The sequence below is a fragment of the Semicossyphus pulcher genome, unplaced genomic scaffold (genome assembly GCF_022749685.1).
Source record: "Semicossyphus pulcher isolate SPU_LCO1_2020_fin unplaced genomic scaffold, fSemPul1.0.p SCAF_7, whole genome shotgun sequence".
Lineage (NCBI taxonomy): Eukaryota > Metazoa > Chordata > Actinopteri > Labriformes > Labridae > Semicossyphus > Semicossyphus pulcher.
Window position 1 is genome coordinate 18481811 of NW_027211748.1, and position 17544 is coordinate 18499354.

The 17544-nt window shown below is 40.2% G+C and overlaps 1 protein-coding gene across 1 annotated transcript in view; it reads left to right on the top strand.

The window, feature by feature from the left end:
- LOC138611367 (collagen alpha-1(XI) chain-like) overlaps window positions 1-11400 on the top strand; it is a 102437-nt gene extending 91037 nt beyond the window's left edge. The window contains exons 56-68 of the mRNA XM_069684431.1: window positions 2390-2497; window positions 2700-2753; window positions 4070-4123; window positions 4731-4838; window positions 5712-5765; window positions 5842-5877; window positions 5984-6037; window positions 6293-6551; window positions 6909-7021; window positions 7252-7320; window positions 8058-8291; window positions 9765-9949; window positions 10051-11400. Coding sequence (XP_069540532.1) covers window positions 2390-2497; window positions 2700-2753; window positions 4070-4123; window positions 4731-4838; window positions 5712-5765; window positions 5842-5877; window positions 5984-6037; window positions 6293-6551; window positions 6909-7021; window positions 7252-7320; window positions 8058-8291; window positions 9765-9911 — 1290 coding nt within the window. The 3' untranslated portion in view covers window positions 9912-9949; window positions 10051-11400. The remainder of the gene's footprint in view (window positions 1-2389; window positions 2498-2699; window positions 2754-4069; window positions 4124-4730; window positions 4839-5711; window positions 5766-5841; window positions 5878-5983; window positions 6038-6292; window positions 6552-6908; window positions 7022-7251; window positions 7321-8057; window positions 8292-9764; window positions 9950-10050) is intronic.
- The last annotated feature ends 6144 nt before the right edge of the window (window positions 11401-17544 follow it).

Consider the following 17544-nt stretch of genomic DNA (forward strand, 5'->3'; position numbering starts at 1 on the left):
GGAAGTAAAGAACGACTTTAATTAAAAAGGTGTTCAATATTTACATGTCTGATTATTAAGTTAACTCTAATTACCTGCTAGCATAACTTTGAGAGTCAGTGCTCAGAAGGTCAACCTAACTTATGAAATGTGAAACGTTTCAAAGCACCATACGACTACACTCAGACAGTATGGAGAATACACTTTCTAACAAACTAATGTTTACATACATTTAAATGTAGTGTTTTATTTTGAGGTCGTTGCTTTTTTAGTAGTAGTTGTAGTAGTAGTTATAGTAGCACTAGTAGTACTACTAGTTGTAGTAGTAGTAGTAGTGGTAGTAGTACTAGAAGTAGTTGTAGTAGTTGTAGTAGTAGTTATAGTAGCACTAGTAGTACTACTAGTTGTAGTAGTAGTAGTACTAGGAGTAGTTGTAGTAGTTGTAGTAGTGGTAGTAGTAGTAGTAGTAGAACTAGTAGTAGTAGTACCAATAGTAGTTGTAGTAGTGGTAGTCGTAGTAGTACTAGAAGTAGTATTAATAGTTGTAGTAGTTGTAGTAGTGGTAGTAGTACTAGAAGTAGTTGTAGTAGTACTAGAAGTAGTTGTAATACTTGTAGTGGTAGTAGTACAGGAAGTAGTTGTAGTAGTGGTAGTAGTAGTTGTAGTAGTGGTAGTAGTACTAGAAGTAGTTGTAGTAGTGGTAGTAGTAGTTGTAGTAGTGGTAGTAGTACTAGAAGTAGTTGTAGTAGTGGTAGTAGTAGTTGTAGTAGTGGTAGTAGTAGTAGAAGTAGTTGTAATAGTTGTAGTTGTTGTAGTAGTACTAGAAGTAGTTGTAGTAGTAGTAGAAGTAGTTGTAATAGCTGTAGTAGTTGTAGTAGTGGTAGTAGTACTAGAAGTAGTAGTTGTAGTGGTAGTAGTAGTGGTTGTGGTACTGGTAGTTGAAGTAGCAGTAGTAGTGGTAGTTTTAGTGAACTCCCCAGGACATTATGGACACACAATAACAAGCATTAATCTCTTTGTATTTACACTTAAACATAAAGTATTCAGTAGTAGAGTTCAGGACATGTAGTTTTTAAAACTCATTGTCTCCTTGAGGTAAAACAAACATGTCAAGTTCCTCTCCGTCCCATAAAAGATTTGCAAAGCTGAGTTTTTCTGTGTTTTAAATGTATCATCGGTAACATCCGTGCTGACCAGCATGCAGTCTTCTTCATCCCTTTTGGTTGCTGTCACATTGTAGCTAATCTTAACACATTACCACCACCAGATCAGAGGGGGAGTGTGACATTTGTAGGACTGTGTATGACGTCATCTGTGGGCTGGCATGTGCATCTTCGTGCATGTTCACGAGATAAATAAAATAGAGACCCACTCATAGAAACAGCTCAATTGAGCTACTAGAGCTATTCTGACAAAAGTGAATGAAATATCTGTAATGATAGATGTCTAAAGAAACAAAGACTGAGATCCTTTCTTCTAATATCCTGCCCATGTTCACCCTCAGATTGTGTATATTTTTATTAAATTGTTGAATTAGTCTCGCAGAGGAGGCAGCGGGGTTTCTGGAGGCTATCAGCAGATTTGATTGCTTTGTCAAAATCCATAACATGCTAGTGTTTGCATAGCTGAGGAGCATTAAAGAGGGAAAAAAAAATCTTTATAAGCCTGGAAGAAATTGTTTGTCTCTAAATCCGTTGTTTCAAAGAAAAGGAGCAGAGACAGAGAGCCTGACAAATCTCAGACAAAGCCTCGCTCTCTCTTTTGTTCTTTTTCATCTCTGAGCTGTCTCACACAAACACACACACATACAAAGTGCACATTCTGTCCACATTGAGGTAAAGGATTAGAGTTGATTTGATGGAGACAAGACAAAGCCTGTGTGGGGGATCCTCGAGTGTCAAATCCAGGCCTAATTGGTTGTCAGAACAATTTAATCCCCTCCTTCTATGAGCCTAGTCGATATGACATGTCCGGATCTTCAATACATACAAACTCGATGTTTCTGCTCGGAGACGATAGATGAGATCTGCTAACATTTGATCTGTTTGGATGCTGCTAATCCTCGAATTCTTCCAATCTGAGGAACAATGCAGAATATCGAACTATTTGACATTTGAGAACAGCTTTGGTTTAATTATCAAAGTGGGATAAAGGTCTTTTTGTCATTCTCATCAGAGTGTTTCTTTGAGTTTGTATCTGCTGCACCAGGACGTATATGAGGGCCTTTAAAGTGTTTATGGAAAGAAATGCATTCAACATGTTTACTACGACTCAAGGATACACACAATACGTTTGATGATAAGCCTCTCTTTGTCAATAAAAAGACATAAAAGAATATATTTATCTGGTTAGATGTGTATGAGGCCTTAGACCATGAAAAGGGAGTAATGGTTACTTTAATGTTTTATAGGGAGAAGCCGGAGCCGAGGGGCCTGTTGGGAAAACTGGACCTGTCGGACCTCAGGGACCTCCTGGAAAGTCTGGTCCTGAGGGGCTGCGTGGAATTCCTGGCCCTGTCGTGAGTACATTATACCTCATAAAAAACATGTCCTCTTTATGCCACAGGTTTCACAATCTAACCTGGTCACAATGAGACTGAATTTCAAATGAAATTAAATAAAGACTACTATTTTTGCTTCATAAAATACTCAGCTTAGTATCTCCAAAGAATATTCCACTGTTATTAACAATTACCGAAATTATTCTGTCTTTATTTTCAGGGTGAGCAAGGACTCCCTGGTGCTTCTGGTCAAGACGGCCCACCTGGACCTATTGTAAGACATCTTCTTTCACCTCCTTATCAAACAAAATAGTGGTTAAATTTTTAGTCCAAGTCAAAACACTCTCATATTGTGTAACCCTTGTTAAATAAAAGTCGTGAGTTGCATGTTATAGCCTTGAAATGACATGAAATTGGTCAACTGAAACAGTTCAGTTCAGCATTTTCGGTGCTCAGCACAAAAACACCTCTCATTTCAAAATAGTTCAACTTTTGGAAAACCACCGCGCTTGTCAATGTCACTTCTCCCTCACCGACTAATCAAAATCAAGAAGGGGCGGGACTTCAGATATCAGCTTTTTCAACAACAATTGCAAAGGGCAAGCTAATCCTTTCGTTTTTTCAAGGGTACAATTTCCACGTCTAGTGCTGCTGCTAATGCCAGGACACGATTCATGTTCCTATGGCGCCTTATACACTGCCAGTTCAAGGCAGGATTATTATACCTCTGTTATGGTCTGTCTTCTATGTAAAACGCACGGAGGCGGAGTGGTGGGGCGAAGTCGTTCCGCCTCTGAGCCGGCATCGGAGGTAGTAACAGAGGCGAAACGGCGTCTGTGTAAACCGCACCGTGTGTGTGTGTATTTGAGTATTTGTGCTTGTTTACACCTCACGCGCATTTTGCTTACACAACACCAGAACGCTATGTAAAAACACACACTGGGGCGGCTTTATGTCAGCGTAGCTTGGTCCAATGTAAAATGGCAAAGGCTGCATGACGGCGGAGCTTCGTTACGGCGCTGAGGCGGAACGCAGCGTAAAAAGGGCTCATGTTTTCCTTGAGTAAAAGCGATTATTAAGCACACAGAGCAGTTTAAGTCACACTTAACGGTCACTTCCAAGTGAAGCCATCTTTCGTAACCTAGCAACAGTAAGCCCTGGTGAGAAGCGCTCTGAAATTGATGTGTTAGTCTAAAAGATCCAAAAAGCGCCCTGAGTGGACACAGGCCCTAAAACTGCTTCATAACATTTGCGAGATTCAGCCTTTTATATGTGTGATGCTTCTTTTATCATACATGACAGTCATACTAATAGCTTTTTTTAGGGGGCTCTTGCTCAGACAGAATAAGACACCTGAAGGTATCGCTTCAGGCTCAGGGGAATTATGGGGCTTATGTCACACATTTTACAATGACTGGATTGATTGTTATAGGATAATGAACTCCTAAAGTAATACAAGTTGTAGCAGCACCTCTGCAGGATAAATACAGAATACTTAGCATGAATGCAGACGTCCGCTTTGGCTTTTACTGTGAAATAATGTGAAATGTTTCAAATTACACTTGACATTCTGATTCTCTCGCTCCACAGGGACCCCCTGGACTTCCTGGTATGAAAGGTGACTCTGGATACAAGGGAGAGAAGGCAAGACATTATTACGACGCTAATCTCAAATGGCTTTATTGTGTATCTCTCATATCTCCTTATGCACCTTATCTGTAGCCTCCGCAGTGAGCTAACATCTCTGCATATTGCCTCTAAGCCTCTGTTCCCTCTCTCTCTCAGTGAGATGAAGGTTCTGCTCTGTTAGGAGCCTTCACACAATGATTTAATGCACTGAATGAATATGTATAAGTCCAATAATATCATCTTTGTAATGGTCATTGGTTTAATGCCAGCATGCTGTAGTCTGCAGCAGATGGTCATAACTCTGCACAGCAGCAGGTGCTGAGACAGACCGCCATTGTTAAATATGACGACCACCATAAACACACTAATTATTTATATGCAGAATACGACAGTACCGAGGCCGACCGGCCAGATATTGTGCATAAACCTTCAGATAATTAGCAATTTTGTTTTGCCTTGACAAAAAAAAACAGCTTTCATTTCCTGCAGATGATGAACGAGCAGAAATTAAACAGAAAATTGCTTTTTGTCAAGTGGATAATCAGAACAAATATTGTTTTGTTCTTTTTAACTTATTTCATCGCTTTTATCTCACTCTGTGTTCTTTGTTTTTCTGCTCCAGGGCCATCCGGGTCTAATCGGTCTCATTGGACCTCCTGGCGAGCCCGGAGAGAAGGGAGACAGAGGTCTGCCTGGGCCTCAGGGAACTGCAGGTGGCAAGGGAGATGGCGTAAGTTAGTCTCTGTATCAAACAGAGTATAATATGCTCTCCATTGTCTCTATCGGAATGTGAGAAAGTAAAACTTTGTTAGACTTAAAGAGTAAACTCCAGTAAGACCCGCATGTAGTGATGGGGTATATAGTTATTTCCATAAGTATGGCTGGATGTTGCTTATTGGCATTTAGCAAAATTATATGGCGATCAAATGAAAATACTACAATTTTACTACAATTTCTTGTGTCCAAATAAAGGATTCTGAGATGATTTAAAGTGGTAATCTCAAAGATCTGAGTTTCGTTCTCTTTGGCGGCACCTGTGGCGATAAACGGTAATAGCGGGAGCACACCTCCCAGATATCCAGACAGTATCGCATGTGTGACGTCCACGGTTGGCTCCAGTTGTAACTCTTGATTTTCCTCGCTGACGGTCGCGAGACTGTTTGCCTTCATCTGAGCATCGAATTTGTTTCTTCTTCTTTGGATTTTCACTTATTGTTGAAGTTGTATCTGTAGTCATCGATCTTTTCTTTGTTTGTTCAGCCATAGTAGATTACTGTTTAAAGTCACCCAGTCTGTAATACTGCAAATGCAAAGGCTTTCATCAGTGGGCCATAGGCTCAATCACCTTTGCGTTGCCTCATTCGGCGATAGATAGTGACTTAACAGACATTTATTTAAATGAAAATCTTCGAGATTATTACTTTAAATATAAACTAGTAAAAGTTTGCTTAATTAAGTTGTCATTTTTTTACTTGCATTTCCCGTATTGTGATACAAGACATGATATCTCTCAGTTTTATTCAAACATACCCATGAAGTATCATCCCCTACATGATACAGTTATTACTCACATTTTGACTAATGTCTCATTGTCTGGGTTTAGGGTATCGGTGGATCCCAAGGTCCCCTCGGCCCTCCTGGTCCCCCTGGTATTTCTGTAAGTTCCATTTCTTATTAATCAAACACACTACTTCATATCTGTTGTTCATCTCTTGATACTTCTTCTTCAACAGGGCGCTCAAGGACAGAAAGGCTCCAAGGGATCAAGTGTAAGTTGTGGATTCGTCTGTTTTTTGACGTCATTCGTCACCCATTATGTGTTTGACTGTATGAGAATCTTTCTAATTCTGTTCTTGCTGCCGTCTTTCTATTCAGGGTTCAACAGGTCAGAAGGGAGACAATGGACTGATTGGACCACCTGGACCACCTGTAAGTGACCTGTTTATTGTCTAACAGTTCAGATAGATCCACCAAAGTCCTAAGAATGCTTTTACTGAACTTTTTTGACGAAGCAATTTATTGTGGAAATAATTGGCACACTTAAATAATGGCTGTAAACCTAGTTCTGACCATGTTTTATTTCCATCCTGAGATGGACAAAGGCTGGACATGCTTTGGAAACCATACTTTGATAAACGTAAATCACAAGTCATACTGTCCCTGACCTGAACCTCTGTGTGTCAGGGTCCTCCTGGTGATATGATCCAGCCGCTGCCCATCCAGCAAGCTTCCAGAAAGACCAGGCGACAGGCTGACATGCAGGGAGACGAGGCGTTGGCAGACTACGGCGTAGATGCGGGTATGGAGGGAATGGAGGATGTCTTTGGATCCCTCAACAACCTCAAACAGGATATCGAGCGCATGAAGTTCCCCATGGGCACCCAAGACAACCCTGCCAGGACCTGCAACGACCTGCACCTCAGTCAGCCTGACTACCCTGATGGTATGATAGAGACAGTGTTTGTCTTAGTATTAACCAAATGAATGGATTTGTTATGTAATCTTTTCAACATCCGAAAACTTGAGCGTAAGGTGATATCCACAAATGCTGAAAATACGAACATTTATCACGTATGGTTGCAGCTCTAATCTAAAGCTACAACCTCTGCAGGAAGAGTTTTTAACCTCCCTGTAGACTCTTCTCCTGAGTGGAAACCTGATATATACATAATACATGAGGGCTTATCTTGTGAAATGTGAGCAATCTTGTCCAGGATGACCCTTCAATAGCTGCGGGTTATTCACTCCTCAGGAGGCCAAATGCTGTGCTTCATAACCCCGCCTCCTTCCCCTCTCTCAGGTGAATACTGGATTGATCCAAACCAGGGCTGCATAGGAGACTCCATCAAAGTGTTCTGCAACTTCACAGCAGGCGGAGAAACGTGCATCCACCCAGATAAGAAATCAACAGGGGTGAGTAATGGGCAGATGTTTACATGGATACGGTGTGTGGATGTTTTTACAGTGATAGTAATTTGAAGACGCCTGAATCCATCATGAAAAAATGTTGATCATCTTCTCTGAATTCTCCCTGCTCACTGAGTTATTCAGTCACAAAACATGTAACTGTTTGCAGCTATTTAACTAATAACTGAACATTAAAAATGATCTGCCTGTTATTAACTTATTCTTTTTTATTATAGGTTAGAATATCCAACTGGCCCAAGGAGGCTCCAGGCTCATGGTTCAGTGAATTTAAACGCGGCAAAATCGTGAGTCAAACCACATGAATTTATTTTCTCTTCTCTCCCAGCAGACGTTTTAATCCTTTCTGAAAACATTTTGCTATTTTGCGACTTCACCAAGTCTCATTTACAGCTACTTTTTCCCTCAAATGTCTCTCCTGCCCATGCTCCCTTTTTCTGTCATACATCCCCCAATCTCAGAACCATAATTTTTTTGGTTTATAAAATCATCTGTTTCTGGTGAGTGTCAGTTTCACTGTAAATAGTCAGTTACACAGTGGCTGCACTAATTTCTGCGGTGTGAACCCGAAAAAGAACCCGTTTTTCTTGTGATTGACTTTAATTAACGGGTCTTCCCTTTGCTGAAATTTCAACATCATGATGCAGATGAGTAAAAAGTCAAAATGAAGCTAAAAACTACTTTTAAAATGCTTGTTTGTTGAACAGAGATCGGATCGATCATGTCTGATGCATTCGAGGAAGTCAGGAAATCTAAACGGCATTATACTTGCCACCCCTAAGATCCACGTCCCTGCCTACAGAGTCTACATTTCTATTTAGAATCTGTAAATAGAGATTATACATCCCCCTCCCTTTACCTTTTCATCATTGCCTTTCCTCTTTACATCCCTTAAACTTTCCAACTCTCTGACACTTCACTTAACTTTTCCTCTCCTCTTCCTCCTTTTTCCCTGTCACTATCCCTCTCTCCCTTTCTAATTCCCTTTGGCTTTCTCTCTCTCTCTCTCCCTCTCTGTCCCCAGTTGAACTACGTTGACATGGGAGAAAGCACCATCAACACAGTGCAGATGACCTTCCTGAAGCTGCTGAGCTCCTCGGCGCGGCAGAACTTCACCTACATTTGCCATCAGTCCGTGGCCTGGTACGACGCCAAGGCTGACAACTATGACAAGGCGCTGCGCTTCCTGGGCTCCAACGATGAGGAGATGTCTTACGACAATAATCCCTTCATCAAGCCTCTGTTGGACGGCTGCTCGGTACACACTCGCTTTCTAACTTTCAGTTTGAAATGAAACTTTTATTCTAAAGCCAATTAAATCTCAATAATCCTCACAAATATGTAGGCAATGTTTATATAGATACATGCTACAAGAATGAAGGGATCAGGTGTAGAATCTCATTTAGCTTGAAAAAGCATTTGCAAGTCCTATTTGACTTTTCCCCTCTACATTTACAGTTTTTAGGCTTTTGTTATTAAAGGGATGGGGGGTATTATGATCATTTCAAGCTTCATATTTCACTCTGTGATACCTGTGGAGTAGCTTAGCATAATTTACAGTTTAAAAAACTCATTTTTCTCACACTGGTGCTCTGTGCAGGCCCTCATACAGGCTCTGCCTGAAACGACTCAGTCGGCTCTCTCCCTTTAAGAAACCCCGCCCCCCTACAAGCCCACTTTCTTCTGGTTGGCCAGCTCTCCCAAGCCTGCCAAGGCTGCACTTTGTGACGTCACAAAGGGCAGCGTGAAGAAAACACTGTGTGAAACCTGGCGTTCACAGCAGCCTGCAAACTGAGCTGAGAAGCCTGGGGATTAGTCCAACATACTTTTACCTTCAGATTTGAAACATTGTAAACTTATATATATGCCTTAAAATGTGAAACAGCATAATACGCCCTCTTTAATGTAAAAAGTAGAACTGAAGCTATTCGATGATAAAACTCATCCGACAGTAATTAACCTGTCTTTTTTTTGGTGATTGATACGTTTTGCAATTTTCTTAAGCGAATACACCAACATGCACTGGTTCCAGCCTCTCAAATTTGAATAAATATGCTATTTTTTATTGAAATTGATGAGAGCTTTTGATCAGACAAAACAAGTAATGTTGGGGAGAAGTCTTCTGATATTTATGAAATTGTTTGTATCAAAAATCACCATCGAAAACTGTCAATAGTTGCAGCTCTGGGGGAAAGTCTATAGCACAGTATATTGGGAAGCTTTTTGTTGATTTAGTGGCAGTTGGAACTTTTTTTTGTGCAATAAAAATACGGATGAAGAGTCACCTTCTTTAGATTTGTTTGGTTTGTTAAATGTAATAACAGTGAAAAATGCCCATGACAATATTCCAGGGGAAATCATCTTGAAATTGCTTATTTTGTGTAATAAACCTTCCTAAACCCCGAGCTATTTATTTAAAATGACATCGAAAAAAGTGATAGAAGGATAAAAGAATACAAGTTATAAATTGGTTATAAATTGTCTGACAAATGACAACAATGCTTCGGCGCTAATATGTAGCAACAATACAATTCGATTTCTGCTCTTTCAAGCTAACCATAAGATGCTGTTATATTTGTCCATCCATTCATTTGTTGTCTACACCTCCTTTTCACAAGGTGATAGATACCACTATGTGTTTTTTTAATCAAACGTCTCACAGAAAAGGCTCATTGAACCGTAGTTGAACCACCTTAAACTCGGTCTCTTTGTCTGCCCTTTGTGTCCGCAGCTGAAGCAGGGCTATTCAAAGACGGTGATGGAGATCAACACTCCCCGCATCGACCAGTTGCCCATCATTGACGTCATGCTGAATGACTTTGGGGAATCCAACCAGAGGTTTGGCTTCGAGGTCGGCCCCGTCTGTTTCCTCGGCTAGACACGCCCCTACTCCCCGCTGAAGGACAGGGTCAGAGGGTACATATTAACACCCACACACTGAGATCCGACAACCTTTACCTCCTCTCTCTCTCCATGCAAAGTTAAAAAAACCTGTGTTTTCTTTTATTGCCGAGAAGATCCACTCAAGCCCGGAGAGAAGAGTGCCCCCAGGCCCTGTCATGAAGCGCTGACCAGGGGAATCTACTCCTCGCCCTTGTAGGGCCAGAATCACATGACTTTAACTTACACGTAGTGATGGGAGTGACATCAGGAAAAGGACATTTGATGCCGTGGCGGACAGTGGCGCACTTTCAGCAACAGAGAGAGGATCCACTCACCCCGAGCCCCGTCCTCCCTCGTCCTTCCCCTCCCACCACGCCTCCCTCTCTGGGTGCTCCAGGTGCTGCTCTGAATACAACCACAGAGGTGCTTTTGTGCAGAATCACAAAACACTCAAGGTGCTACAAAAAGTGTTTTTTGATAAAACTGTAATTATTATTATTATTTTGTACAATATTGTTCCGAATCCACTCTAAAAACTTGCATGTGCCCCAGCTCTTAGAGTTTAAAAACTATATAGAAATAAATCCAATGAATATATTTGATGTGTGTTAAAAAACAGTTTTGCTAAGAATTATGTCTTTTGAAAACAATTCAATTTGTAAGTATAAAATAATCCTTTTGTAAATAATATAACTTTCAATATTTGATTCTTATGAGAGCAAACCAAACTCGAGCATGACACCTGAATCTAAAAGTATTGTGTCTTCTTTCATGACATACCAGCCGGTACGCCTATCAGGATATGAAGCCATAATCAAACAAGATAGTAATATAAATATTGTAAGAAAGGGCTTATTCTTGTAAAAATTACTCACCCAGATGATGTACCTCAGTGTCTTTTTAAAGTGGACATATTTGGCCTTTGAATGACATTTATATCTTGATAAATAAATCAAGTTTGAACATGATTTCTGGTGGTGACCCATCTAAGAAAAAACACACTTTGTTGAGTTAAATTCATCCAATAGTTGTTGTTTTTTATTCACCAAAGAGCCTTATTGATTTTCTTCTTTGTAACAATGACCAAAATGTTTTCATGTGCCTTAAATTGTTCATTCAAAAATATTAAAACTGGATTCTGAAAAATGTCGGGTTGAATGTCTGTATTGTTGGCTTCTTAAGAGCGGGAGTGATTGGTGCTCTTTTTGTGATTCTGCGCCGCCTTTCCATATTACCTTCTTCTGCCATGATAATTTAAGATTAGGAGGATTAGTGGCTCCAAGTGTTTGGGTTCATGTGATTGATTCTGCTGAGCCCAGGCGCTGTGATCTCTTCTCTCTCTGACTCAGATTTGACTTTGATCAAGATCTGTTTGCATCTCCGCCTCCTAAGCTTTAGGCCATGATAGCATAGACTTCAGAGCCGCTTTCAAACCTGTGTACTTACAGTATGTTTACAACCTATGTACAACTGAAATAAATGTTTGGTGCTTTGCCAATTGCACATTTGCAATCCTTTGCATTCACTTACAGATTATGAGGATTTAGAGAGTTGAAGCATTGTAGAAGACGTGCATTGAGCCAGATGCACTGTCTCACAAAGCATGCTGACAGCTTACATGCCGACAAGAGATGACAACACTGCTCTCCATGCTGATTAGGCTTCTTAACTGTAGCTTTCATCAGTTAACTGCATGTCTGGCAAACATTATATAATATGCTTTACCACCTTTGCCCTTACAATGACCCTTTATCACATATTTTTTATACTTCCTCTCAAGGTTTTTTAGTGACTTCAATCCAACCCAATTCAACCCAACTCAAAGGCTTTTTTGGCCTGAAAGTTTCAGAGGCAGTTTGCCGAAGCATCAACATACAAAATGATCAAATGGTCTAAAACTCTGAGCAACCTGTGAGTGTCAAAAATAAGCTCCAAAGCAAAGCACAACTACCAAAACGTTTCCATTTTCTAAGGCACCACGCATCAATTTGAATACATCAAAACAACATGCTGTCATTCCAGAGAGTTCAGTTCAGTTACCCATCTCTACACACAGACAAATAGTACACATGGCTTGTGTTAATCTTTTGATGCTTCATGTGAGTTCTTTTCATGTGAGGTGAATGCTTACATTATAATCAACATAATGCTGATGTACTAAGAGTGTAAGAGAGAATTCCAAGCCAATGCAAATTGACTATCTATTTTATCTTCCCCGAGTCATTTTAGCAGTGCCGAATGTGTGACGCATGGGATATAATTTTTCAAATTACATGTTTGGCAGCTATGAATATGATTTTCCATGACTGAAAAAAGTCCCAACTAAATTATCTTGTATGTTTCTTTTGCAGTAAATGCTAAACGGTGTGTGTCAAAGGTTGCATTTTTTAAACGTTTTAGTGTAACATCAGAATAACAAGGAAAATATTCAAATTTTTTTTTCATCTAGGAAGTTCCAGATGAGATGGAGTAGAAGTGCTGCTGCGTCTTTGTAGTAATCACACACAGGTGTTCTTTGGTTTGGCTGTACTTAATTCATCTACGAAGAGGTCATTGCACGGGTGAACAAATCAACTAAAAAAAAACTCAATTAAAAATGTAAAATGCAACTGTCCTTCAAAAAACAATCTGTAGGATTTTTGCCGTGTTATATATTCACATGGCAAATATATACTTTAAAAACACCCGACCAACTTAGGTCTTTTAAATAATATCAACATAGGTTTTTTTTTTAAATAATATGGCTTGCTGTGTGCTCTATTTTACAGACAGACTGTTAAAAAAAATGCTATCCTCTAGTTTTGTCTATGAGTGGAAATCTAGTAATACATTGTTTGTATTTTAGCACTATACACCATGTGTCAGGTGTGCTGCGCTCACTGTACCTGGCTTGTTAGCTCGTTCAGTCTTTCTTATAATGATTTATCTGTGCAGCCCAGCATATGAGTCAGCATTAATGTTGGCTTTTCCTGCAGAGAAGAGGGAAAGCTGTACTAATTAGAAAACAGCTTATTTTAAGTAGCCCAAATCCTTTCATTTAACCAGTAAGCTACCACCACAAATAGAATCTCCTTCATGTGGAAACAGGGTCTCAAACTAGCTAATTAGCCACGAGTACTTTACGTTTTGCCAACCCCTCACCCAATCCAGCTCCACCCTCTCCTCAAAATATTGTCACGTCTGGCTCCAAAGTGACATTTCACATACCACCGAGTGACGTCACCGGGGCTACTTTCACCTATTTTATACAGAATTGGTTCTAGTTGGGTTGCTAGCCTAGCAGCCCATCGCCGAGTCACGTTTTGTTGCTCTTGTGGCTTGTAGTGTCTATTTCTGCTTCTGTTGATAATGACCCACGGTAATATAAAAAATGAGATGCTCCAGACTAATTTACATTTACAAATTGGTCTGGCAATGTCAGGCTAATCTGGCAAACAGAAGGCTATAGCATAACAAAATCTATTGTGCTCAGTGTAATGAGAAACATGTAAATCTCTTTTTCTTTGGTAAGTACAATACTCACAAATCTCCATCTCACAGCCTCATCAGCCCCCATGTCTCAGCATTGTTTTCAACCTACACACACAGAAACATAACACTTTCTTGTTGTCTGTTTCATTTTGGCTTTCTGCACAGAACTGTTTTCATTCTGCCGTATGAATCACTACATCTGTTAGTCGAGTTCTGTGTGTACTTCTTAAAACCTGACTACTGTCATCATGTGTGGTCAGTGGAAGCACATATGGTGATGACTAATCGTGAAGTTTGTTTTGCTGACAATTTTCACTTGGCCAGTAATCATTTTTTTCTTTTTTCCAAATTATTACAGGCCCACCTGTTTTTCATCTTTGAAGGCAGAGGAACATATTGCTGTTAGGTGAAAATGGCTACAGAATCAAAACAAGAGAAGGAAAATAACATTTCAGTCTTAGGAGAGGATGTTGTTTTAGCAAGGGGTAAGGAATGTCTTCTTACTCCAAACTTATTTGCTCCAAATTCATGCCCAAACCTAGCAAGTCACAGCCGATCTGTTGGGACGCCCTCTTCGGTAAACATGCCTAAAAGATTCTGTCAACACTCCAGGCCTGCCGTGGGCTGCAGTCACTTCTGATGAGAGGCAGATTCCAAAGCAAGGAGAAAGAGGGGAGGAGTTTTGTTTTTTTTAAGTGTTCCTGTCTACCTCCACTATTCCCACACATTTATTTCTACCAATTTAATCCTTTCCGGGGTTACGAGGGGTTGAACCCTGCGTCTGAGGAAAAGCCAACCTGGGAAGTTTCTACTCTGTCTGAGGACTAACATTGACAGACACATTCAAGGAAACGGTCGAGTCTCTGGTTGTTCTAACTTGGGTGTTTAAAATGTTGGATTTAAACACTAAACAAACTTACAAAAAAAGATTGACCTGGCCTCCTCACCGCACTTATTCCCTTGTCATTAATGTTCAAACTAAAATAAGCCGTCTAGGCTATACTTGCCAGCGCTTTCTTGATACCTAATTTTCAAAGAGCTTCTTGTATCTTTACCTGGGTGTAACTGTGTCTCTTTATCACTAATTAAATAAGGCTTTTCAATGATTTGGTAAAACTATAACCAGTATTTTGTTGTCCTCTGGCTGATTATTATTATTAAAATATCAAATTACAAAGGGCTAATACCGCAGAGTTAATTGCTAGCTTAAATGGGCTAACCGTTTCGCTATCTAATTTCACAAGCTAGCTAATGTTATTTGGAGGTGATACTGTAATAAGGGGTTGTGTAATCAAAATATAACTAATATGAGGTAGACTTTGTGTTTGTACTCTCTTTGTGACATGCAGAAATTGGGAATAGTTCAGACTCAACCATAGGCGATTATATTTCGTTAGCTAGGAAATGTGCCAAGCTGTAGCTAATTAAAGTTTGCTTAAGTAAAAGGTGACTGCTTGATATCATTTATGTTACATCAGGGTTTTGTATGCAGGTCTATTTTTCTTTGGTCAGTTTAAAGACAATGTGCATCAAAATTTTAAGAACATGGAAGAAACTAGCCTAATAAAATGCTTGCCAATTTAGCATACCTGACAACCAGAGCAACAGAGGGAAAAGACAGGATGCAAGTTGTTTTGCTGTGTGAGTGATCATGAACATTTTTGTCTGAGTGGCTAGGAAGATTCAAATCACAATTCCTCTATGCCGTAGGTGTCCGTGAAACAGAAAGTAGTGTTAATTTAACTCTTGCCACTAATTTTCGGGTTAAGTTTTTGGGTTTATTTTGCCCAAAATATCCCATATCAAACTGTACAACCTAAAAAACGTTTTATCCTTGGACTTTATGTTCCCACAATAGTGTTTAATGCTGTAAGTTCCCCTGTTTTGTTGGTGGTGTTGTATCTGGACAGGTGGGGGCACACATTTCCTGACACCATGCTGCTCTTGACAAAGGCATCTACCCTCTGCCTCAGTGAAACTGCTTAGTGACCAAGTTTAGAAAAGTTCTGTTGCTGTACTGTACTGAAAATACATTTTGTGTGAAAGGAGCAGAAGATAACGTGTACACTCTCCTGGATAAAGGAAGATAACCATGACTTGTTTAAAATAGCCAACAGCATGTCATTTTCAGCTGTTTGAAAAGGAACACGAGAAACAGCACATATTGACTGTCTCTTTTGTAGCAACGTAATTGCTTGTTCTCTCTGTTGATGTTTTCTTGAAAGACAGAACTCCTACAGACACAATGCGTCTGCCATGTTTACAGCATTAACATTTTTCCTGTGTATTGATTATTTTGTCTTTGTCTGTAAACACATTGTTTGTAGCAATTTTGAAAGTGTATTTGAACTGCAAAAGATACCCTAGGCCCATCATACGTCATAGCCAATTTAAACTGGATAGAGCCACAAAGTGGGGCGCAGCTACTGTTATTACTGGAGAGAATCTCATTGTGTATGCAGGTCATGGCTTCCGAAAACCCTTTGTTCAAGTACGCCAAGAAACTTCTGCCTGCCTCTCCTGTCAGAGACGCTCCTTGAGTTAAAGTATTCCCTGTTCAAACAGTTCACTGGGAAACACTCCAACAATACTGTGCCTCATTGCCCAACCCATCACCTTATCCCCAACCTGCTGCTGACTGCTGATCTGGAGAGGGCTTGGAGACATCCCTTCTCCTCAGGTCTCCACTTTATACCAGCTGTTCTTACATTTGCATTGTCTGATGTGCCCAGAAAAAGGCTGACCACCTCATCCAAGCCATGCCTGAAACCACATGTGCGCCCCAAGTCACCGAACCTGTCAGCGCTTTGCATCCTCTTGTCTACTTTGCCGCTTCTACTCTGATGGAACAAAGACAGAAAGGACAATCTGTCCTTTTTCCATAGAAAAGAGGGAACGTTGATTGGCATAGCAAGGTGGAAAGGCTTCCCGCTAGGGTGAAGGTGACTGCTGCGGTCAAGGACATGCTCTTGCTGCATCCTCTGGGGGAAGGTCTGAATTGCAATCAAAGTACAGAAGACATTAGGTTCCGGATCAGGTCAAGAGCTGTTTAGGAGAACAATGCATATATGCAGGCCTGGCGTGAATGTTAAAATCTAAAATCTAATGTTCATCATGTGCTACAAGACATATCAGAGACAACATAAACAGTCATCTCCATGGCTGGGCCTGTCTGCTTTTAAACTGCAGTGTACCAAGGACAGGCTGAACAACACGTTTTCAGATTGGCAGGTTTGAGACGTCACAAACCTAAGGAGCCAATCCCGTTAATGGACGGGGTGACGCTATGCATATCATTATGTGTAACCTATGGCAACCATTTTGGCGATGCTCGAGCCAGCTGTAACCGTCACTGTAATTTTTGCAAACTCACTACTGACTACTAATGTTAACGTTACTACTACTAATTACTAAGTTTCAAGCTAGCTAAGTTTCAACAAGCTACCACTAAACGATGGCAGAGACTTGATTCGTTTCCGCAACAGAGAGGGCGGTTGGAAATTTACATTGTGGGCAGGTACCATGCAAATTCAGTAATTTTTAATGAGGGAAAAGGAGGAGACGCCTCGGGAGGATTTTTACAATTAAAAATTTGCTGAAAAAACACATCAGACACAATTAGTTATTTCAAGCAGAGCATTTTATATGTCTTAAAACATGACTGGAGCTGCTCTTTAAGAAACGATGACCTGTTTGTAATCTGTACTGATAAGCAGATATCTGTAAATAGAGATGTATGAAAACCTTAATCCTTGTCAAAAAAAAGAGCTGATGTGTTCTGGGATTGCATTACAGCCGAAGCGTTCCCTCCTCTTTTACCCTCCGCATGGACTTTTTTTCCTGTGTTTTTTTTTGAGTACACCCATTGCCTGCTGAAATGCCAGTTGACAATACAAGTTGGACTAGAAACGGAAATCAGAATATTTTCGACACTCCAAAATCTTGTCCCTGCTTTCAGTTTTGCATTCATATGCAGATATCTGTTTATAGACATTAAAAAGGACATCTTTTGCTATTCCTGAATGATTTTTAGCACAATATCTTATGATAAATGTTTTTAAGACTCTTTATAGATGCAATGAAAGAGTACGTTAACTGTATGCTCTCATAAACATTAAATGTAATGTGTAACTACTACTTTTCTCCCAAATGGTCTC